The 24,978-nt window shown below is 44.2% G+C and overlaps 1 protein-coding gene across 1 annotated transcript in view; it reads right to left on the reverse strand.

Annotated features, from left to right (window-relative positions):
- Positions 1-3,783: 3,783 nt before the first annotated feature.
- rtkna (rhotekin a) overlaps positions 3,784-24,978 on the reverse strand; it is a 162,526-nt gene continuing 141,331 nt past the window's right edge. Inside the window, exons 4-11 of the mRNA XM_079517070.1 lie at positions 24,001-24,118; positions 20,221-20,448; positions 19,875-19,969; positions 18,067-18,173; positions 16,795-16,926; positions 13,540-13,705; positions 12,240-12,344; positions 3,784-8,422 (exon numbers count right to left, since the gene is read on the reverse strand). Of these exons, the coding sequence (XP_079373196.1) occupies positions 7,587-8,422; positions 12,240-12,344; positions 13,540-13,705; positions 16,795-16,926; positions 18,067-18,173; positions 19,875-19,969; positions 20,221-20,448; positions 24,001-24,118 (1,787 nt within the window). The 3' untranslated portion in view covers positions 3,784-7,586. The remainder of the gene's footprint in view (positions 8,423-12,239; positions 12,345-13,539; positions 13,706-16,794; positions 16,927-18,066; positions 18,174-19,874; positions 19,970-20,220; positions 20,449-24,000; positions 24,119-24,978) is intronic.

Genomic DNA, 24,978 nt, shown 5'->3' on the forward strand with positions numbered 1-24,978 from the left:
GGACGTTGTTTGTCGAGGACTAGATGGAGAGTGACCCTTGTGACCCTGTGTAAAATCGATGTGAAAAGATTGTCTTATTTATGTAATCCAACAGAATTCATATAATTGCCAAACGTGTACAACGGCCCCCTATTGGGCTACTACTAGTACACGAGTCAGTATCAGCATCATTTATATAATAGCCTATACAGTATTTATCTTATTCTGAATGAAGAGTGTTTTGTCTGAAAGTAAAGATTTGTGGTTGGTTTATATATAGTATGTGTGTAGTACATTGTCTCTGTCGGGTGGAAACCTGTAACTGTATGTCCAAAAAGGATACTTTCAAATTCAAAAATAGCAAAAGTAGCAGATCGACGAGCTCGAAGTGCTTAGCTTCACGCCATGTTTTGATATTGCAGATCTGCTGCTTTTGATGCTTTTGATATGTGTGACACTGTAGTATGATCAAGTAGCTGCGTTAATTTATGAAAAAAAGTACAAAAAGTTAGAATATTGAGACAGGTTTCGGCTCGACAGCAACAATATACACAAAAAAAAGAACTAACAATGGCACAATAATGCTACAACTCAGCACTTAAAAAACAGATGGCAGGGAGTTTTGAGTTTTTAACTCTGAGGCATGTGATGAAGTAGTGAATAATAGCGTTTTCCCTATGCATACTGCAACGCTCAGTGAAAGCCTCGGTGTCTACTACCTCCTACGTTTGTAACACTGCTTTGTACTAACTATCGGCTTTGGAATCGCAACGTCGACAATAAAGCCTCCGTTCTTCTGTCTGCTGTTTTGTGCAACGCTTGCGGCTGTTTGTGAACTCAAGTTTTAATTTTAGCCAGGCACATCAGCTATATAGGAAAGAAATTGTACTGTATGAGATGATAAATTGGACCTCTTCCTTCATAGGTGTTACCAATGATACTAATGAAGGCTCTGTTCAAACAGAGTCAGGGTGCTGATATTGTACATGTTAGATGAGCTCACTAAAAACACTATTACACCAGTGGGTCTCCGACATTTTCAAATGATCGGAATCGGTTTGGGAGCAAAACAATTTGATTGGGAGTTGGGACATCCCTAGTGTTAATATTATATCCATATCATGATATTAGACTGGATATTGTCTGTGATTTTGGATATTGTACTATGATATGGCATCATAGTACAGTGTTAGCAAGTGTTCTATAAAAATATAAATATCGGATCGGGAAAAATCTGTATTGGCAGATACCCAAAATCAAATGATCGGATCGGGAGCAAAAAAACTTTATCGGGACATCCCTACTTGAGAGGGTTCCATCTCAGAGGTATGTGGGTCCTTGAAATAAAAAAATTGAGAACCATGTGCTACACAAAATGAAACTGAGCCTTAATTAGTAAAAACTGTGAAGGAAGTAAGGCAGAGGCCCGATTGGCTGCTGTGCATAGAGCCAATTGAACCCCATACCCCCTGTTCTGGGGTGAAACATTTGGCAGAAATCGCTTACGAGTGAGTTTGTAGACGGGCTATTTCTGGTGAAGACATTTGGTGAAGAAGTAGACCAAGTTTAGAGCCAACTCAGGTCTGTTTCTCTAAGTCTAGAGGGTTTTAAAATGGTTAACCACTTGTCCACTTTTCCCTGCCTGGTGTGGTGTCCCTATTTTGGGCATGACATTTAAAAAATAGCAGCTTTACAAGCTTGTAGAGATCATCTATTTTCTGCATGACTGTCGTACAAAAAAGTATAAAATGGGGCTTAAGCCTTTCACAGGAGATGGTATCTATTCTCTAGTGGGATTTGTTGCAGAGGTCAAGAGAAGCAGGCAGTAGAGGGATGGGTGAAGTGGAACAGAAGTCGAACACAGTTTTGATCAATAAATAAATATGTCTTATGAAATAAGCTTTTGGTGGAGGCAGATGGCATTTAGAAAGACAACGTGATGATGGCGCCACCTGTCCATTGTACAGAATTATTTTGGGGGGGGGCCCCAGATTTTTACCTTAACGTGCAACATTGTTTTCTCACTCAACAGTAAACAAACCAACATGCTGTGTATACAGGGTATCTGCACATCTCTAAAGTTGCAATGTAAGGACTTTTAAGACCCTTTTAATACCAGAATTGGTCAAATATTACTTATAAGAAAGAGGAAAACGTAAAAAATATCCAATGTACCAGTTCACTAGCCTGGCTAATAAGCCAGACCGAATCAGCCGTTGGCAAAAAAAAATTGCCTGCCGGCGGATTACGGTCTGGAGAGGCTCAATTGTACGCCCATTTCCTACACCAGAGAACTGGTGTGGCCAATCGAGACACGGTATGCAATATGGGCGGGTTTGGTACAGTGACGTTCAATGCTTGAGACCTTTGACTGACAGTAGCTCTGACCAATTGTGTCAAAGAGAAAATGTTTGAACCCGCCCCCCCGGGAAACAAGATCCATACACAGCATCTCCAGACTCAAATACCACACGACAGTGTGATTTGAGTCTGGCTTATTAGCCAGGCTACCAGTTCACAACACCTCGCCTTGCGAGGCATTGTAGTTTGTCTATTTTCACAATGTTAGTCCCAACTAAATTGGGAGGTTAAAGATAAGGTCAATCATCTTCAACATAAAAAGGACACAGACATTCCTCAAAGTCTGATTATTCTGTCCTGCCTGCAAATAAATAAGGTGTGGGTTACTGGATTATTTGATTTAAGAAAATTAAGAACATTCTGTTTATTTTCTGATTCAAATTAATGTACTTTCATTGACTTCGTAGTGTAGCAATTGGCACTATAGCAGTGGCAAAATCCAAGCATGGCCTAGCCAGCTATAGTTGGTGACAGAGTTGCTATTGAAATGTTGCTCACAGCAACATTCAACTCTACTCAAATGTTATTGATAGAGCTCATTTTAAATGACCAAGGTCAACCAAAGTGCTATACAACACAGCAGAAGAAAAATAATGACCGCGTACATGAAAAGGGTTGGGTTAAATAGCACAAGGAACCGGTTAACAGGCAAAATAAACAACCTTCCATTTAAGAGTTGGAGAAGGAATTGTGGGGAGAGAGTAAGGGACTGGAAAACAGTGAAACAAAAACATGATTGATGCTTCACTGCGTCACTGAAGCGCTGAAACTTTGTTTTGTAACGCGTCATGCCTGTCACACAACGACAAGTGTCTGGCGTTAAGTTTGTCACTGGCTTCCATTAAGCCTGTCGCTCTGTCACTGCTCACCACAGAATATTGGGGGTCTGGACAACCAGGCCCATAGGGCAGGAGCCTATCTCCTGTTTCTGTAGCGCGAGGCAGCATGATGCACAAGCACACACCCTCGACATGACGCTAGTATGTCGCAGGGACTTATCCCCAATCCAACCCTTGATGCTGAGTGCAAAGCAGGGAGGCAATGCAATGGGTCCCATTTTTACTTTTGTATGACCCAGCCGGGGATCGAACCCCGACCTCCTAGGCTCAGGGCGGACACTCTAACCACAAGGCCAGCTGATCAAAATGAGTTAATATTGCATCAAAATATACTTTGGTTATTGGCTGTTTTTATAGATTTTCTTTCTTTTTACACAAATCTTCTCTTCTGGAAGTCTGTGCCGTGGCACAACACCTTTTCAGATGGGATTCTGTAACCAAATACAGGTACATTGGAGGTCCATGACCTGACAATGTTTGAGAACCACAGAGATAACCTTGTTTTAAAACAATTGGTAGTAGTATTCCGGAAATTGTGAGTGTAGTAATAGTAGGCTACTGTAAACAAGGTACACACTACACAGGTGTAGCAGAAACAAGACACTTAACCGATAAAGCATTTATTATTATCATTATGTTACATTATTTAAACAGGGAACGACGGTGACCGCCCTCCTAGGATGACGATGGCGCGTGCATGCACAACACAAGGCCCGTTAGCATGAGAACGCTCTCTCGCAAAGGTTATAACATTCAATGTTATCTATCGCAACAGTTGTAAAAGTCTGAACGCCATCTGTTAAAATTAAAATAATATATATATATATTTATATCAATATAGTTGCATTTATAACAAAAATCAATAATGTAAAATAGATTTGAACAAAATACAAAAGAGGAGTTCTGTTTGTTAACTTACAAAACAAAAAAACTAAAATGAATGTACAGTAACAAATGGTGCTTGCTCTTTCGAACATTTGACAGTTTTACTTCGTAGTGTAAATGGTTGTCCCCCCCCCTCCCCTCTCCCCGAAGTCCAGAGTAAAATGAAGTTTCACTGCACTGAGGAAGACGTTTCTCTCACGCACGCACGCGCGCACACACGCACACGCACACACACGCACGCACGCACGCACGCACGCACGCACGCACGCAAGCACGCAAGCACACACACAAACACACACTCTCTCTCAGTCCATGTCGCCACCTTCAGTTTGAAGTAGTCTCTGTCATCTAGACAGAAACAATAAGCATCACCATGCAAATAAAACTAAATCCATGAGCTGGCAGTGTGAGTAAAACCACAGACTCCTGCTATATCACCAGAACAAAAATAATTACAATTAATTGGCTTTTTTTTAAGTGAACACACTTTCACAGAAAAGAAAAGAAAAAAGAATGCAACCACCATATCACACATTGCAAATAAATATTTCCTCCTATATGCATACAAAACACAACTCATGGGTTGTCGTTTCACATTTTGTTGTCGAGACTTGACACAAGATCTGCAAAAGCAGGTACCGCTTAATTTCGAAGGAATCTGACAAGACTGCAATGAACGAAGGCAGTGGAGCGAGTAGAGTTCGTATGGCTTAGTGGTGGTGATTACGACAATAAGCAGTGAGTGACACGTCGACCTTTGGTTTAATCATTCAGTTTGATGCCAGACGCCGTTAACCGTGTTTAACCAAAAGCCTAATCCTGTCAACAGTGTTCAGCTGAGCGGAGAAGGGAAGAAGAGCACGTTATTGTTTTTTTTTTCACAGATCACCAGTTAACAACCAGTAACAGTTAATGTGAACACTCGTATATTAGAAACCACTTCAAAACCAGAAAATGTTTTGCAGATCGACAAGCTCACCACGTGTCGAATTTGCGACACGTGACGAGCTTGTCAATCGGCTATTTTCAGCGAAGATATTAAAGCAGAAAAGACACTCCGCTCAACAACGTGTGAGGTTTAAGTGTTGAGCTTTTTCACAAGATTTTCTTTGCTGTCGTGATTTGCGAGTTGACACAACTTCTCGCCTTGAAGCCAAATCATGAAAAGAAAAGAAATTATAAAACGGTGCATAGCATATATACAATTTCTTCGCTAGGAGACTTTTAAGGGGGCCGGTCGTCTTTTGTGTCAATATCAAAATGACGTGGATGTCACAGTTTATAAAGGGAATAACAACAGAAGCCATTTTTTTCCCGACATTTCCAAAGATGCAACTCGCCGTGATAAAATGCACTGCCGTGTATGTCTTCAGCTTAGACAACATGCTTACACTTCAAACCATCACATACAAGTCACCAGTAACACATGTACAGTCAATACATCCACCAGTGGTCCAGCACTCATAGAACTTTAAATAGACTTTGCGCGTTTTTAGTGTATGTGGATATTTTTTTTTTACGATTTCCGGTGACAATAAGAGCATGAAATTAAATATTTTTCCAGTTTAAAGATTCAGAAGAACACCCTCCCAGCAGAGAGTAGCTGGTGGGGTGAGTAAAAGACACAACTCTCCATTGTATAGAATCATTTTTCTCCCAAGTAGCATCATTCTGTGGTTGTCCAGAATGTGGCCACAGCTCCCCAGGCTGTTCTGGACCGGCTTCAGTCTGAAAGCAGTGGTTCTCAAATCTCAACCCTGTTCTGGATCGGGCCCACTTGAAAATCTTGGAAGGTATTTATATCCGTTTAACACGGAAGCGTGCATTTTCAGAGGATGTTTATTTTAATGATCATAACACGATTGTGTTACGGCTTGGATCAATGAAACTAACATGTTAAATCCCTATTTATTGGTATCACAATTTTTTTATTATATTTTTTTTCAATAAAATATTACCATGCCTTTTTTTGTACATTAATTTCCACAATTGTTTTATATTAACGTTATAGTATCATTAACATCGTAGTGTTCTTTCCATTATCTGGGGGCAATATCCCACAGGTTGAGAACCGCAGGTCTGAAAGGCTACAGTATAGTCCAACCCTAAACCACACATGAAACTTTGTTCTGTTTGGGTCAATAAGAACAAAAATGACGCCGTAAGAACTTTCGGCAGTGCCTTCCTGACATTCTTGCACCTTCACGATTTTCCAACTAGCCAAACACCTCTCCTAGCTGAATTTCGTCTCTGTTGGGTGGAAACCTCATAATGTACCAAATTATTACTTTTCAAGATATAAAAAAAAATACTTTTCAAGTTGCAGATCCACAAGCTCAAAGTGTGTCACTTCGCGCTGTGCTTCGAGCTTGTAGATCTGCTACTTTTTGTGTGACGTTTGATCAACTAGTGGCAGTAAAAGGTTCGAATATGGAGATAAGAGGTTTCTGCACCGACAGCAACGATATCCTGTGTGATTGGTCTGAAACTCAATACGTTTGTGATTTATATGGTTTTATTTCCACAATCTTGTCATGTACCGTTGACCGTTTTGGATGAGGATAATCCTCTCTGAGGGACTACAAACACATCCAGATGGCAATTAATTAATTAATGGCGAGAGATAACACCGCACTGTGTCTGGCGCCAGAAATGGCAAAACTCTCCGGTACAAATTATGTCAAAGAACGTCAGAGTTTGATGTAATTAAACAGAGGAGGATCCAGATGGCACAACGCCCCAGGATTGTTTAAGTTTGCGGTGTTGTCGCTAGGCAGAATACTGAGTGGTCTAGCCCGGTCTAGTGTCCGGAACTCAGAGCTGAGAAGTAGGCAGTCCGAAAAGAGGCTTTGTCCTCTTGAGCTTCGGTTAGGCGAGCCCTTCCGAAAGCTGAACAAAGTCTGTCGTCGTTTGGAGTACGCTGCAGCTGTAAACAGCCCAGTAGCCCGCAGAGACTTAGTTAGAAGGTATTCCAGTTTACCCCAGGGGTGTGTGTGTGTGTGTGTGTGTGTGTGTGTGTGTGTGTGTGAGTGAGTGTGTACTTGTATTGCTATACTTATGAGGTTGGATTTATCCCTAATAAAGTTAGGTTGTGCTGGTTTTGCACATAAAAAAATGTCTACAAGCTCAACCCTGTAGATCGACTATTTGGGGATTTAGAGTTGGGAAAGAATTCAATAAGTAAAAGAAGGTAAAAATGCATGAATGAAATTGCCGTCCTAAGATAATAATGTCCTCACAAGTATAGTAACTTAAACGTGTCTGTATGTAGGAGGAGGGGGTTGTGGTTTAACGGGTCGATCCTGAGGTCAGTTCACATATCGTCACAAAGCGTTGTTCTTCTGCGTTTCGTTGGCAGCCCTCGCTGCGTCAGAGTGTGTGTGTGTGTGTGTGTGTGTGTGTGCGTGCACTAATGTGGGGGTGGGGGTCCAGTCGGGTTCACACCTGGCTCTGGAGCCAGTTGCGGGGGTCCAGTCGGGTTCACACCTGGCTCTGGAGCCAGTTGCGGGGGTCCAGTCGGGTTCACACCTGGCTCTGGAGCCAGTTGCGGGGGTCCAGTCGGGCCCTGAGGTTCCTGAGGCTGCGTCGGGCCGGCGAGGGCCGTGAGAAGGCGGACGGGGCTCCTCCTCCCTCCGACGACTCTGGGCTGTGGCTCCTGCCCTCGCTGTTGGTGGAGCCGGAGGAGCTGGAGGAGGTGGAGCTGGAGCAGGAGAGCGTGGTCTGCGTGGTGCGCGTCGCCCGCTGCGACGACGACGACGAGGAGGCCGGGAGGAGGAGCGGGGCTGCGGCGACCAGCAGCGAGGAGGAGGACGGAGGAGGAGCAGGCGCCGCACCGTGATGACAGGAGCACGGGAAAGCCCCGCCGCCGCCGCCTCCTCCTCCTCCGTAGCCCCTCCCCCGGAGGGTGCTGAGCTTGGCGTCCAGAGAGAGCGTGCGCGGCCGCATGCGCGACGACGACGAGAAGAAGCCGGAGGAGGAGGAGGGTGGCTCGGCCCAGACGTGGCGGCCGAGGCCGAGGCAGGGGCTGGTGCTGCAGTGGCTGTCGCTGTCCGACGTCAGGCTGGCGTCCGAGCGGTCCAGCGCTGGGCCCAGCGGGCAGCGCGGCGGCGTGCAGCAGTGGTGGTGGCGCGGGGGGCTGATGGGGCTGCGGGGGGGCAAGCGGTGATGGTGGTGGTGGTGGGGCGGGGTGCGCGGGGACAGGCGAGGGGCATGAGGGGGCCCCCCCTCGTCCTCCTCGAACAGGGACATCCAGGTGGGGGAGGGGGAGGTGCCCAGCTGGCTGCGGAGCTCCAGCTCCTGCATCCTCCGCGCCAGGATGTCCGACACGACGGTGCTGCCAAAGTCCTCCGTCTCAATAACTGCAGGGGGACAGGGGAGGGGGGGACAGGGGAGGGGGGGACAGGGGAGGGGGGACAGGGGAGGGATGAAAGGCTCGTCATGACACCGTTGTGTTGTGTTTTCCATCTATGTTCAGGTGGTGTTTTTTTATTATCAATGCATTGCTGTTTTGAAATTTTCCCCATAAAACCTTTAAACAATTTTTGTTTTTGTCCTGGCGCTTTTCTTCCTAGAAAATGTGGTGGAGTCAAACATGCAATTTGTCTTTGAAATGTGAGTGAAAGTTACAAGCTCGAACTTCACAAGCTCGAACTTCCAATAATTATATATAAACATTTTTTTTTATCCATAATACAGTACTCAAATAAATGTACTTGGTCAGTGTCTGGCGTCAATACTGCATGTATTTATGTCTACAGTGTCTGGCTGTCATGCTTCATAATAAACAACTTCTTTCCTTTGCCCAGCTGAGGAAAAATGTCAAGAGGAAGGCGAACACTGCAAATGTTCATCTAGCTAAAATCGATAACGCCGAAATACAGTAGCAGACAGAGAGAGAGAGGGAGAGAGAGAGTGAGCGAGAGGGAGAGGGAGAGCGAGAGCGAGAGAGAGATTAACAACGCTCATCGATCTGAACAAAGACATTATTTCTGGAGCACACGGTCAATTTGGCAATTATGTTTTTACGGTTGCAAAAAAGACGAGCAGACGAACGTTTCAATAACGGCTGTCATCTCCCATTGATCGTTGATCGTGCTGCTGCCACACTCTTACCACATCGTCGCATCGTCAGAGGTCACCATTAAAAGAACGTTTGACCTTTTGTTTTCCAACGTCATCTCATGTGGGTAATACTCGCTAACGTTCACGCCTTTTTTGTCTACATGCTCTGCGGGGCAGTGGTATACTGTGGATGGTTAAAATGTGCCTATACCCATATGTATTTAGTATATCGTTGCTGTCGGGCAGAAACATCTCCATATTCTAACTTTTTGTGTTTTTTTTTTGTGGTTTTTGTAAATGAATGCCCCTACTTGAACGTACTACAGCATCATACAAAAACATCAGAAGTCTGCACCGCGGTTCGAGCTTGTGGATCTGGATCTGCTGAATTTGAATCCTGAAAAGTAACAGTTTTGGATATACTATAATGAGGTTTTATTTAGACTGATGCTAGGTTATTGCTTTATATTGCCTGTGATCAACAGTTTACTGGGGCACTGCACTGTCTCTCTGCATTTGATGTATGCGTTTAGCTTGCTCGCTGTAAGTTGCTCTGGATGAGGAGTGTCTGCTAAACGCCTAAATTGTAATTTCAGGCCTGGGCCGGGCTAACAGTCCAGGCACCTAGGTTGGTAAGCCTGACAGCGTGTCGCAGGTTCGAGTCCCGATCCCGATAACCTTTGCTGCGTGACTTCCCCTCGCCATCTCTCTCGCCGTTTCCTGTCAACCTCCTGTGATCTATCAAATAGAGGCAAAAAAGCCAAAGGAAATATCTTAAAAAGAAGATTTACATAATTGTGTCCACAGCCCCACTTCTGAGAGTGAGCAGACAGAAATGGTGCCATCTTATCATTAGCACCCATTAGGAGGAGACCACGTTTAACAAAGATAAAGGTTGAAAACAGGTGTTTTCCTTTAATGTCAACACAGTCTCACTCACCAAAATGCATATCGTGACTTCTTGGGACAAATGTGACCCATTGCTGTTCGGGGCACTTCCGCACTCCAGTAATGAAGAAGTGCCATTCTCAAACCCAAGAGGTACGCTAAGAAAATGGAGGCACGCCGTCTAAAGTGGTCTTGAGTCACGAGAGCCGCTGCCAAGTGAGACGCCGGGCGACACTCAATGTCCACTTCAGCCGACTCGTCGCCGTTCGAGTTAAGTCATATCCCCCCCTAGTCAAAATGTGCCGTTTTGCCCCCCTTCCAGTCAACGTTTTGACTACTTGGGACGGACCGTTTTGGGTGTGAGAATGCGTTGTTCAGGTCATATCCCTGTATGTTGTTCTCCAGTTACATCACCTGTCATTGTAATAGGACGAGAGCAGAGCGCGAATCTCGGCCGACACGGCATTGTCCTGCAGCAGGAGACCCTCACAGGAGGGTGTGGCAAGGGGGGCTGCCCGAGGAAGCAGGAGGAAAGGAAAGGAAGGAAGGAAGGAAGGAAGGAAGGAAGGAAGGAATGATGGAGCATGTGACGATGAGAGAGGGATAGAGGGTCAGGTGGTGTTAATGGACAAAACATTATTAATCAGACGGATATGTGATTGTTAATTTAAAAAAGGAATTAAAATTAAGGGAAGGTATGATGAAGAGGGTTGTTTAAAAACCAGGCAATTCAACCAAACGTAAGAAATGTAAACGTTAAAAGCATAACGGAAAATGATGTTTGTGTGGATGGAAGGGGGAAAATAGGATGGATTTACAAAAATAAGGAGGGTGAAAGAGAGGAACATCAGGAGGGACAGATTGAGGGTACACAGGGAAAACAGAGACAGACAGACAGACAGAGAAAAGGAAAGAGACAGTGAAAGTGAGTCAGTATGTCAGAGATAGGATCCACTCTAGCTACAGTACATACAGTAAGGTGGAAGAGAGGTTTTAAACAGGGTTTGATTTGTTAAAAAACAACAACACTTAAGCCAGATATATATGCTCACACCGTTGTGAACTAATCCCCCTATTTCTTTTTTTTATTCAAATCGAAATCTGAAACTATTTTTGTACTATATTCTTGAATGGTAACACTCATTAAACACGTTTTCCCCAAATGGGAATGTATGTATTTAACTCAGCAGAGATAAAAAAAAAAATATGTGTAGCCTCATAGTTTTTATAAGGTTTTCAGAAAAGAAGACAAGAAAAGTCTGCCTATAAGTAATCTAAAAAGTCATGTTTATCTGCCTTATGTCCTCAGAATGCTTGTTACATTCAAAATAATTTCAGCCTGAGCCTCAAAAAGTAAGACTTACAGTAGGCAGAAAGTAATTTTGGATTTTGGAATGCTGAGGACATAGGCAATATGCCAGCAGCGGCCCAAAAAAGACTTGGGCAATATGAGGCTAACAATATCCCTACCGGCCATGAAAATGAATGACCAGAAAGGGGGATATTAAAAGCAGAGGCACTGATCCCCCACCTCACCACCACGCACCCTTCATCAAATCAAACCCTGGTTTTAAAGGATGTTGTGTTCTTCATGCAGAAGGACCCACAAAGTTAAAGCTAGAAACATGCAACGCAGCAGGCAAACACAACACAAACAGAACACAAACCCATCTATTTGATTCTATTTCATGCCTGGATATGCTCTTGATTTCTTCGCTGTCAGGAGGAAACCTCGTATCTCCATATTTTTGTCCCAGTAAATTAACCTTCCTACTTCAACCCAAAAGAGAGTCGCACAGAAGTAGTGAACGTAGATTGTCTAAATAGTGGCTATATTTAAAGGTCTTTTTAAAGCAACGGTTTTGGACATACAAGGTTTCCATCTGTCAGCGACAATTTTATCTTCCCTTTTTTTCTTCAGCCTACTCCTCCGTTCTAAAAATGTCATGCGTGTGCGTGACGGAGACGTGCTTATTTCCTTCCACGCTCGGGAAGGTTATACGGTCTGCAGCCAGCTGATCAGGACAAGAGCTGCGTGACGTCTAACATGGATTAAAGCTAAAATTCAATCTCACGACTGAAAGTGTCTGTACGACCATGTCCTGACGTGCGCTTTGTGCAACAGTGTGAAAGGAGCGGTGAATCCTTCTCGTCTGCTAAATGCCTAAATTGTGAATCGTAAAATGGAATGATGGCGACTGAGAACTTGACTCTGCGACGTCTCACCCATTTCATGGTACAGGGAGCCCTGTTTGGGGGTGATGGGGGTCGGCTTCCTCGGCGACGGCACTTCAATTTTCATCAGGTCATCGCAGCATTGCTTCCACTGGCCTGCGAGGGACGGACAAACCATCCAATCAGATTCTGGTACAACAGCACACTCATGACATTCAGTGGTTTTCAAACGGTGTGGGATTTCGTGACAACCACACATTTTTATTGCAATATAATATGTTGCAATAATGACGTGTGGTTGTCACACAAAACATATGCATCTTATGCTACTAAACAAAACACTCTGACCAACTGACCTTTTAATTTACTATACCGGTACTTGGGCATTATTTGTCCTGTTCAATTTCAATATGTGAGTGAATATGGGATACTGTGTACAGTCTGTACACTTTTGTGTGGTGTAAAGCAGGACGGCTAACGATGGCTGATTGAGTCCCATTTGATTCGAATTGCCAAATTAGATGCAAGATTTGGAACACACGTGTGTGTCAGGGGATATCAATACAAATGTTTTTTTAACCAATAAGCTGAACCATTTGTGCCGCACTACAAGCGTGAGCGACGTGTTCCACCCATCTGCCCTGGCTTCACACACACCAACATGTGAGCGAACCCAGAAATGGCAGACTTCAGTGTTGAGGAGAGAGAGACGCCTCATTAACCTTTCCTTTTGTTTTGGCACAATGAGGCAGAGTACAATTACAAAATAATAAGAAGAAGCCAGAGTATATAACTATATACCAGATGCCACTACCATGAAACTGAATTTAATTGAGGGATTCTGGTTGTAAGTTTCATATCGGCTCATAACGAATCTTTGATCTGAAGAGTGTGTATGGCAATATAATATGCATGTGCACAGGGTTCCCACACATTTTTAGTAATGCATTTCCAAAACTTGGGGAAGGATCAACATATGGAATGTCAGAATAGGTCAGCTCCATATATGGAGATCTAAGTGTGTGAGGTTTGAGGTCAGATGTAGGGTTGCTGGCCGGCTCCATTATACAGATCTAGGTGATGATCCAGTCTTCTCCATGTATGGATATCCAGGGTTTGATGAGGTCAGCGTCGTGATCTTTATATATGGAGACGGCCATATATGGTGGCGTGACGTGTCACGAGGCGTGCTGTCACGAGGCTGTAGTTATTATGTTGTTGATGTATTTTACCCTGTTCTGTAAAGCACTTTGTGACCATGTCACAAACAATGCATTGCCTATTTTCAGGAATTACACGACCGTGGGAACCCTGATGTGCAACACGTGTGGAACGTGTTCTTCTTCCTTACTCATGTCGTAGAAGTGTTGCCAGAAGGCCTCCATCCATCGGTGTGTGTCGTCCCGGCTGTCTGCCGTCAGGGTGTGTGTGACCTCCTCTCCTCCGTACTGGTTGGTGATGCAGATACTCTGGGCCTTGGTGTGGGGGTCCTTCTCTGACGCCCGTATTCTGGTCTCCTGGAATCACAGGAAAACACACAAACACGTGTTTGAGTATAAAAGTGAGTATAATAACGTGGATAACATTAATGCAGTGGCTCCAAAACATTTTAGCCTGTGACCCAAAAGAGAGATTAGTTTGCCTGAGACGTGCGTTTTGGGTAATGTTTTTTGAAGATGTTTTGAAATAATAATTAAAAACTAAATGTAGAAAATGGACTGCTAAAAATGTGTTCGCGACATACCCACAAATGGGACCCGACCCTGTGTTTGAGAACCAGTACTTTAATACAAGGCAATATTTGTGAATGCCAAAAGGGGTTATGATTTGAAATCTTGTCACAGGGCCCAGAAATCGTGGGAGTTGTTGGACCAAAAATGAAATATTGATGCCAACACGGTGTGTCTCCTCAGGCACTTATTTTCCTTTGAAAAGTAAAGCAACAAGACAATCTGGAAAACATTTCTGCTCGATGCCTACATCCGCTATTTTAATGAGTGATTGCAACTGTGTCATTTTTAAGGAGGACCTGGGAGATATAATCTGACTAAATATATCGGTGTTGGGTCATCCATATGCAAGCTTCAAATGGTAACAAAGCGGCTTTAAACAAACTGTTCCTCAGCTGAATAATTTCATTACACATTACGCACACTCGGGTCTTCAGACAAAGCCCTCCTTTAGACCCCCACACCCCAGCTCATTACAAAGGGTGGCAGGGCTTTTGCAATCTGTGCTCCCAAGCTTTGGAACGCCCTACCTGTTAATTTAAGACTTGCAAAATCAGTGTCATGTTTTAAATCTCTTCTGAAAATCTAACTTTACGTTAAGGCCTTCTCTTAAATTCCTTTTGCATACTTAATTCTATTTCATTGATTATATGTGTATGCCTTTATTTTGTGCCTGCTGTTTTATTTACTGATATCTCGTTTAGCTTTGATTATGTTGTTGTTGTCTTTTACCCTGTAGTTTTTATTATGTTGTTGTATTTTACCCTGTTCTGTAAAGCACTTTGTGACCATGTCTAGAAATGTGCTATATAAATAAATTCATTATCATTATAATAAAAAAAATCTCATATAATTATCCCTAACGTGGATAAAGAGAACACCTCCCACTCGTACTCTATAGTGTTTCAATCAGTGATCTGGCTTCCCAGGAGTGGAGTTGAGAAATGGATTAAAAAAAAGACTAGTTCTTTGCCCTGACCACTAGGTGTCAGTATTGCTCCATCCATTCCCTTTGGTGCTCTAGGAACCTCTGCTCCTTGCTGACTGCTCAGGCATTCATTTAATTTCATCAGTGGTGGAAAGTAACCAAGTAGATTTACTTAAGTACTGTAAGTACAATTTTGAGGTATGTGTACTTTACTTGAGTTTTCCCAATTTCCAATACTTTTACATCTACTTTACATCTCAGATCCAACATTTGTACTTTTACTCCAATACATCTATTTGAACACTTTAGTTACTAGTTACTTTGTAGATTTTTATTTTTATTACAAAACCTACATTAACCACTTCAGCCCTATGTACATTTCAAACATTTGAAAATACCTGATCTACAATGCGTTGCGGAGAGACGCATTGTGAATCTTGTAGATCTGCTATTTTCAAAAGATTTGTATACATTTGAAAAACTTGAAACGGGACATTTCTGCATAATGAATATCTTTACTTTTGGTACTTTTTGATGCCAATACGTTTGCACTTTCACTCATGTACATTTGTAATTCTGGACTACAGAACATTGCAGTATTGGTACTTTCACTTAAGTAAAAAAAAAAATCAGTATGTTTTCCACCACTGCTCGCTCAGGCATTCATTTCATTCCATCCCTCCCTCCCTTCCTCCTCCATCCCTTCCTCCTCCCTCCCTTCCTCCTCCATCCCTGACAGAGCAGGTCTGTTCTGCTGACTAACAGAGGATCAGAAGAGTTGTGATCCGACGTGATTTGAGTCGGCCCAGAGCTGGGCTCTGTACCAGCGCTCTGCTCAGAGGGTCAGAGGAGCTGGGCTCTGTACCAGCGCTCTGCTCAGAGGGTCAGAGGAGCTGGGCTCTGTACCAGCGCTCTGCTCAGAGGGTCAGAGGAGCTGGGCTCTGTACCAGCGCTCTGCTCAGAGGGTCAGAGGAGCTGGGCTCTGTACCCGTGTTAGCGGATACAAAAGACCCGACGAGACACTGGAGAGAACGGATGAACACAGACACACAGACTTTTGTAATACTATATATTTGTGAGGACATCAACATTTTAGGACATCTTTGGAAATAGCTTGGGTGGCATAGTCCGTGGCGCAGTGGTAAAGTGCCTGGCCATCACCACCACCACAGAGGTCGTGGGTGCGAATCCATCGCGGGGCAACCGGCAACACATTTTGGCCCATGTTCGTGGGAGGGAAGCCGGGGGGGGGGGGGGGGGGGGGGGGGATATTAGTCACTGCACGTAATCCTACAGGCTGGGGCGGTACCTGTCTGTCAGCACGGAGTGTTGGGCGGGAGGAGTAGGACGAAGGCCCTATGTCCTCCCGGTGGGGGCTCCTCACTGGTAGGTGAGCCAGTAGTAAACAACAGTAGTGACAACACAGGAATGTGTGTGGAGTAATTAATTTGCAAAAAACTGGAGATAAAAAGGGCTAAAAAGGCCTAGTGCGCTGAGGATAGCCTACCCTAGCACCTCATATATACCGCCAGCGATGCAAGCGAGTGATGAAATCTCATTGGAATGCATGATTTTAATGAGACTGTCCTGATGTACCGCGAGCGTGCAGCGACGTTGTCCACCCATCCTATATTCGCTCTCAATTTGAGCGAGGTTTCAAGGCACCAGACACTTTTATTGGTTGAGATCTACACGCTACTATTCATTGGCTATTTGATTGGTTTAGGCTACGTCGCAATGCAACGACTGACCGACGCTCCATATCAGGAAAAATTTTCGCGTGATATCGCCGTCGGCACGCTCGCTCCGCCTGTGTAGATGAGGTGTTGTGCACTGAAGATAGCTGGTGTACAAGGCAAGCTCACAACACGCCATGCTTGTGACGTGTCGCAAGCTTGTGCCGCTGCACAGCAAAACAGGCTCAGAATAGTGAAGTTGTGCCGCCGACCTTGTTGATGGCGATGGTGAACACCGGCTCCACGCTGGCCTCCACGTCCTCCTGCTGCCGGTAACAGAAGAGGTTTGTCCCTTTCAGGACACCGTACACCTTCGTCCAACTCTGAGGGTCGCCTCCCAGCTGCTGTGAATGCGCACAGACAAAACGGATCGGTTCAGAAAGAGTGACGGATGGATAGAAAGAAAACAAGGCAGAAATGTAGGGAGAGAGAGAGAGAGATACTGTGTGTGTGTGTGTGTGTGTGCGTGCGTGCGTGCGTGCGTGCGTGCGTGCGTGCGTGCGTGCGTGCGTGCGTGCGTGTGTGCCTTGACGACCTTGCAGACTTATGCAAAGGTTAAAATGTATGAGAGCATGTTATGTAGACCAGTGGTTCCCAAAGTGGGGTCCGGGGACCCCTAGGGGTCCTTGAGGGATTTCCAGGGGGTCCCCAGCTAAATAATAGTTAGGAACCAAATTACCCTTATGGATCTGTAGTGTACAAATGGAACAAAAATGGTAACGGGTCCATATGGTTCCATGTGTACACAGAGTTAAATTAACAGTGATTTTACAATATACATTGGGATCCCAGAGATAGAAATGCCATTAAATAGTCTAATTCAGGTCAAACCGGGGCCCCTGAAATGAAATTGGTTGAGAATCACTGCTAGAGCCGTAAAAACCTTCTCATATGGGGGTCCTTGGCATATATTTTTCAAATGGGGGTCCGTGGGCTAATTAGTGTCAATTTGGGGGTCCTTGACATGAAAAGGTTTGGGAACCTCTGATGTAGACACATGCCAGGTCCATTGTTGACCTGGCATCCTATAGTTTATAAAGTTTCAGCGTACAGATTATTTATTTTTTGGATAGTATACTGTTTAGACTGATGATAGGTCGTAGGTGTACCTATGCTAAAGTAAATTTTCTATGCATTTGATGTATTACCTTGTGTTTTCCTTTACTTATTGTAAATCGCTCTGGATTAATGCCTAAATTGTCAATATTACAGCTCTGCAAAACTAGCCTGGCATGGCCAGACTAATAAAAAAAGTTATTTTTTTTTTTTAATTTTCCCCTCCTGTCCGAGTAGCACCCCTACTTTCCTCAGCCATGGCAAAATCCAATCACAGCCGAGCAGGGCCAGACCTAATCTTTTCTCTTTTTTCCCCTGGCAGATTCATCTGGTTCCCAGGCTACTGCAAGACCGTCACCAAACATCTATCTCTCCCTCTCACACGCACTGGCGATATACGAGGCTGGCACACACGGAGGCTGGCATACCTTGACCTTCAAGCAGCCGCTCATCATCTGTTGGGTCATACAGCGAGGCTGTGCGGCCAGACGGCAGCACACGCTGCCATAGAGAGGAAGCCAGTAGGAACACTCCTCTACAGGGAGACAAACACAGGGTGGAATGAATACATGGAACTCAACACGCACACTGGGCTGACTCTGCATCGGTCCCAAATGTGGCATCGTCAGGCTCTAGACATAGTAACACTTTAACCATCACTACACATTCTCTCTCTCTCTCACACACACACACACACACACACACACACACACACACACACACACACACACACACACACACACACACACACACACACACACACACACACACACACACACACACACACACACACACACACACACACACACACACACACACACACACACACAATTGAATTCAACCACGCACACACGCACATGCCTTCTGTCCCATTTACAGACAGTTTAGCGAGGGGGTGTAAAAGTCTGGCAGCTGGAAGGCCCGTCATCAAGTGCAGCCGTGAAAGTTTACTGCAGCCTGAAGGAGCAATGAATTAAACACCAGGGGCCCTGTGTGTGTGTGTGTGTGTGTGTGTGTGTGTGTGTGTGTGTGTGTGTCGTGTGTCGTGTGTGTGTGTGTGTGTGTGTGTGTGTGTGTGTGTGTGTGTGTCATGTGTGGTGTGTGTCGTGTGTGTGTGTGTGTGTGTGTGTGTGTGTGTGTGTGTGTGTGTGTGTGTGTGTGTGTGTGTGTGTGTGTGTGTGTGTGTGTGTGAGAGAGAGGGGGGCCCGGTGCCCTGTTAACCTCCATCATTACTGCTTTACACACACCACACCTAAAACACACCATTACTGTGACCTTGACAATGGCCCCCTCTGTCACACAACACAACAGAGAAAGAGAGAGAGGGAGAGGGAGAGGGAGAGAGAGAGAGAGAGAGAGAGAGAGAGAGAGGAAAGACAAAGGAAGAGAGAGAAAACTATGTGTAGAATGATCGAGAAGAGAGACTAAAAGAGGGATAGAATGAGAGAGAAGGAGAGAGAGAGTACTGTAAAGGGATATAATGAGAGGAGAGATGCCTCATTTATTCTCTGTCGCATGAAATACTCTGTCATGCCGCAAGCCCAACGATAGCAGATCTATAAGCTCACAGTGTGTTGCATTGTGAGCTTGTAAGTCTGCTTTTCAGGCTTCCGACACTGACTCAATCTGACTTAAAGGGATAGTTCACCCCCTATCGATTACTCACACAAAGAGTCTCCTTTGTGCCTCCATAGGGAACCACCGCTGGTTGACAAAAACAAGTCTTGGGGTGAGTAATCGATGTGAAAAAAGTCATTTTGGGGGTTAACTATCCCTTTAACCCATTCTGGGCGGGAACCCCTTTTGGTGTTAGCATTATGTTAGCTCATAGCGTGGCGCGCTACGAGCTTGTAGGTCTGCTATTTTTGAAAAATCGAAGAACAACTGACATAGAAACATAGCTTTTTCAGGATGTAGGAGACATTTTTAGAATCTGATCTCAGGTCAAAATGGGTTAAAGGAGGGAAAGAATAAGAGAAGAGGGCGAGAGATAGATAGAGAAAGAGATAAAGAGAGAGAGAGAGGTATTACATTTGGGGTAAATGAAAGCGACGACAACAATGCGTTTCCATCTCACACACACACACCTCTGCAACGTGTAAAGAAGATGTCACATTTTCTGTCTCGTCAAAGGAACACAAACCCAAGAGTGTGTGACAGAGAGGTGACGGACAGAGGGGGTGGGGGCATAGACAGATGGCAGAGAGGAGAGGGAGAGGAGAGGAATGTCACTCACCGTTGCCCGAGATGGTGAGGTCGTGTGTGCGGAAGCTGTCCTGGACATGGGACAGGGACAGCGTGGTGTGAGCCAGGAGGTGGTACTTGGGACCGCTGTCGAAACACACACACACACACACACACACACACACACACACACACACACACACACACACACACACACACACACACACACACACACACACACACACACACACACACACACACACACACACACACACACACACACACACACACACACACACACACACACACACACACACACACACACACACACGTTATAGCGTCTCGCTAAAATGCCTAAAATCGTAACTGGTGATAACAGCAATAAAAACCCGACTCACGGCACAGAGGGAACGGGCAGCAGGAGCGGCGCTCCTCCTCCGTTGCTGACAGGGCTCATGCCTGCTACGGGCTCCATGGCGGCGCGTAGCTTCTTGCCGGCCGAGCGGCCCAGCGAGGAGCTCAGCTTGTTGGCCAGCTTCCTAGGAGTGCTGCCCCCCGAGCAGTCGTCCTCCGAGCAGCAGCTGTACAGCTCCACGCGCAGCTCGAACCCGGGGCCCGCCTCGTTGCTGCATGATGTTTGCAGAGAGAAAGAAGACGTTACTCTTTTGATGGCACCATTGGCTCCGGCGTTGTGGCTCCCCTGCCAACAGAATGCACCATTGGCTCCGGCGCTGTGGCTCCCCTGCCAACAGAATGCACCATTGGCTCCGGCGTTGTGGCTCCCCTGCCAACAGAATGCAGCACGGATATATTTTGCACAAACACACACAAAACTTGCTATTATCTCTGAATCTACGGCGCTCTCCATGGTTTTGATCAGAACACAGAGAAATTAGGACAGAACATCGGTTCTGTCCTAATTTCTGACTTAACCAAGCATCTCGTTTGGAATATTAACGCTTCTAAAGAGAGATCAGACTTAGCGCAAGGTAGTAATGGAACAATATACCTCCCGGTTTTGGGGGGAAATGGAAGGCGGGGCTTTTCAGAAGGTGGGGCTTTTCAGAATAAAATCTGCCTCATCTGCTGGGCAATCTAGCGCCTTCATATTGAAAAATTCCGGGGCATAAGTGTTAATATTGTAACCGCGAGGTAGCGCAGACTTTTTTTATTGAGCTCCTACCAACGTTCTGTTCAATTGACAGACCAGCGGAAGCGAGTGTTGCCTATAGGGCTGTCAGAACGAATTTCATAATATGAAAGAAATTCGAATATTAAAAAAATTAAATATATTCGAAAGCTAAAATTGCCATTCGAATGGAACTTTTATCATTTATTAATTATATTTTATATTTTTATTTTGTTTTATATTTTATTTTATCCGCTCGCTTAATGTATGAATAACGAATCTACCGCTGTTGAATCGGTCCGGCCGCTTCTCGCCTTCCAGACTAGAGTTATAGCAGGGGGGCGGTGCTTTCGTTACGTCCTCACTCTATCAAGTGGGATAGCTGCCGCTGGGCGTGAGTCAGACTAAAGCAGGAAGCAACACTGCAGCAGCACACGTGTAAACAAACAAGGCAGAGGCTCAAGATAACAACAGGGAACAGGGGAACATTTACGTTCGGAAATATCGCACCGGACAGGAGAGCACTCGCCTATTAGTTTGCATTGCACAGTGCAGTCAGTGCGCTATTTCCGAACGCCGTGATGAGTGGAAGGTGGACGGGAAAATAACATCAAGAGAAAACGTTGTCTGCAGACTATGCATTACTGGCCTGTTCATCTGATAGCCAAGCATTCTGTTAAAATAGAGAAACTATTGCTGGTGATCTGGAGTCTGGAGTTGTCCCGTCCATGATAGACTGACTAATGAAACATTATTATTATTTTTCCGTGCAAACCATGTCATGTTGAAAAAATAGCTTTGGCGTTTGGATGGGGGGGGGGCCCTCTAGTGGACAGAACGTGCATACAAAACTTGATATTCTGTGTATAGAGGTGTTTTTCAGTAGGCTATAATGAGCTAAAATAAACAATGTAAATATTCGAATATTTTCGAAAATTACAAATAATGAAGCAATGAAATTCGAATTGGATTATAGAGGTGAACTGACAGCCCTAGTTGCCTATAGCGATATCAGCGATATCTTTCTGAATCAATAGTCATCAATAAATGAAGAGAATGTCGTCATTGGCACAGATGGGTAAAGTTCTGATCGAGTCTGTTACAAGTTAAGTTAAGGAATTCAAAATGTACTTGAGTAAAAGTACAAACGTATTGGCATCAACATGTGCTTTAAAGTACCAAATGTAGAAAGTGCTCCTTGTGCAGAATGTCCCATTTTACAAGTTTTCAAATGCATGAAAACCTTTAAATTAGAAAATAGAAGATAGCAGCTTATTCTCTTTTCAACACAGTAGCCAATGACTGAAAACTTTTTCGGGGGAAATATTTGCATCGCGAAAACATTTTTTAAATTAAATCGATTCAAATAGTCAGCAGTTTGAATCGATTTGAATCGATATACGATCAACCGTCACATGCCTGGTAAAAGCACGGTCTCATTGTCATGCATGTCTCACACACAGCCTACACAAACACACCGGCTGGATGCATTAAGCTGCATTCAAGTAGAACGCTGCATGCGCTGCTTTGCATGTATTATTTAACCTTTACCATTGTGTATGTACAGCGGCGCTTCACTAAAATAATTGCCTCACATTGTGTGCTGGTAGATCTGCTATCTTTTAGTTTCGCCTATAATGACATGCCTGACGTATCTATCTATAGGGATGCCAGGGTTAATGTGGTCCATAAACATGCAGTCAATTTGCATGCGAAGCGTTTCCCCTGTGGTAAGGAAATGATATGATGTTGTTACTGTCTTCTCCAAATGTCCACTTTGCATTGCATCCCCGTGCATTATGTATATATGTATCGCTCCTTATTTCATTTACATTTACACTTATGAATATGCACTGTAGCTACTGTAACACCGCCCTCATCTCATTCCTCCACAGTGTATGCAGAACTGTACAGTATATATAGATTGCTGCCGTCGGCATCAAACACATAACGATTATGTGGAAGCATCCATTCCGCACTAGTACAGTTGGAGGCCATCGATATTGTCCTTTTCTTTTTGCTGAGGTTTGCGTGATCTGCGCAAAAGGACAGTTAACCCATTTTGGGCGGGAACCCCTTTTGGTGTTTTAAACATTATGTTATAATTTAGCTATTGAAAAATAGCAGATCTACAAGCTCATAGCGCGCCACCGAGTGGCGCGCTACGAGCTTGTAGGTCTGCTATTTTTGAAAAATCGTGAAAATATTTATTTCAGAAAACTGGAGGATTTAGAAGGATTTTTTTAAATTTTGAGGTCAGGCCTAAATGGGTCAAATAATAAGGGACAATATCGGTGGCACCCAACTGTACGTATATGGTCTCTGTCGGGTGGAAACCTCATTATGTCCAAAACTGTTGCTTTTCAGCATTCAAATTCAAAAGCATCAAAAGTTGACTAAGCCTAACTAAGACTATGGTTTTTGATATTTAGTCGACTAAGAATAGACTAAGACTAAACAATTTCAGATGACTAAATAGGACAAAATCTAAATGGTGTGTTCAAAAGACTAAGACTAAATCAGAATTAGCTGTCAAAATCAACGGCTAACGACTAAAAGACTAAGACAAAATCCTAGTCTTTGCAGATCCGCTAATATGATCAAGTACTATGTAACATAGTACTTGATCATATTAGCGGATCTGCAACAAAGTAGCAGATCTGCAAGATCGAAGCGCGACACGAAGTGACTTGTTTTGAGCTCGTCGATCTGCTACTTTTGAATTTGAATCCTGAAAAGGACATATGAGGTTTCCACCCGAAAGAGACATGGTATGTTCAAACCTCATATATGCACACACGTGCTGAATGTATGTGAGTATTAGATAGCTTGGCATAAAAAAATGTACACCTGTAAAACTGTGATGTGACGATGACGTAGATTTTGTTACTGTATGTGGATGGCCCATTACTCTGGTATCGTCTTATCAACAGTTGGTAAGACAATACCATAGGGAAACGGGTTTCCCTATCGTATCGTGTCTGTGTGCATCAATCGTTATCATTTATTTTCTACATTATCATTCCATTGGCTGGGGCAGAGCACTTACAATACGATGGTGTTGTCGAAGCAGATGTCCGTCAGCGTCCTGTCCACCATCACCATGTCTGTGTCGAAGATCTCCCCTCCCAGCTGGAGCAGGCAGAACACCGCACACCGGTGGAGCTCTGAGATAGAGAGAGGTAGAGACAGCATAGAGAGAGAGAGAGAGAGAGAGAGAGAGAGAGAGAGAGAGAGAGAGAGAGAGTGTGTCACCGTTTACTTTTCATGAAATGGAAATAAATAACCTGTGATTCAATGGATCCAGTGTAATTATTATTTAGTCACAAGCTCTTCTCAACCCATTAAGACCTGAGGCTGATTCTACAAATGCTAAATTCTAAATCAATAGTTCTCACACTCCCACGATCAATAACCGACAGACACCCTTAACCACGTTCACAAAAAAACAATCAAAAATAACAAATCGATTATAAGCTTACAGCATTGGGAGCTTGTAGATTTGCTAATTCTGAGCACTACTTTCTTTCTTTATTTTTTTTACTACTAATGGCATTCAATTATAAAATATATACCGGTATAAACAGTTGAAATATGGAGATACAAGGTGTCAGCAACGGTATTATGAAAGGTAACAAATACATGAAAACAATATCTGTGAGAAGAAGCCAAGATACTGTATGGTGGAAGGCCTTTCAACCTCGGTCTTCTCTAAAACACTCTGCTCGAGAGCTCATCCTCAGCATTATAGTCCTTCAGGAGTGTTTTTAACGAGAATGCAAACCTCATACGTCCAAAAACTGTTACTTTTCTGAATTCAAATTCAAAAGCATCAAAAGCAGCAGATCCACAAGCTCGACACGTTCTGCTGCTTTTGATGCTTTTGTGTGACGCTGAATATGATCAAGGACGGCGTAAAATTTAACAAAAACATCACCAAAAGTTAGTAAGTAGCCTTGCCGAGCCATGAGGCCCATAGGGCAGGAGCCTATCTCCTGTTTCTGTAGCGTGAGGCAGCTTGATGTAC

This window comes from Electrona antarctica, assembly GCF_951216825.1.
Source record: "Electrona antarctica genome assembly, chromosome: 12".
NCBI classification, from domain to species: Eukaryota; Metazoa; Chordata; class Actinopteri; order Myctophiformes; family Myctophidae; genus Electrona; species Electrona antarctica.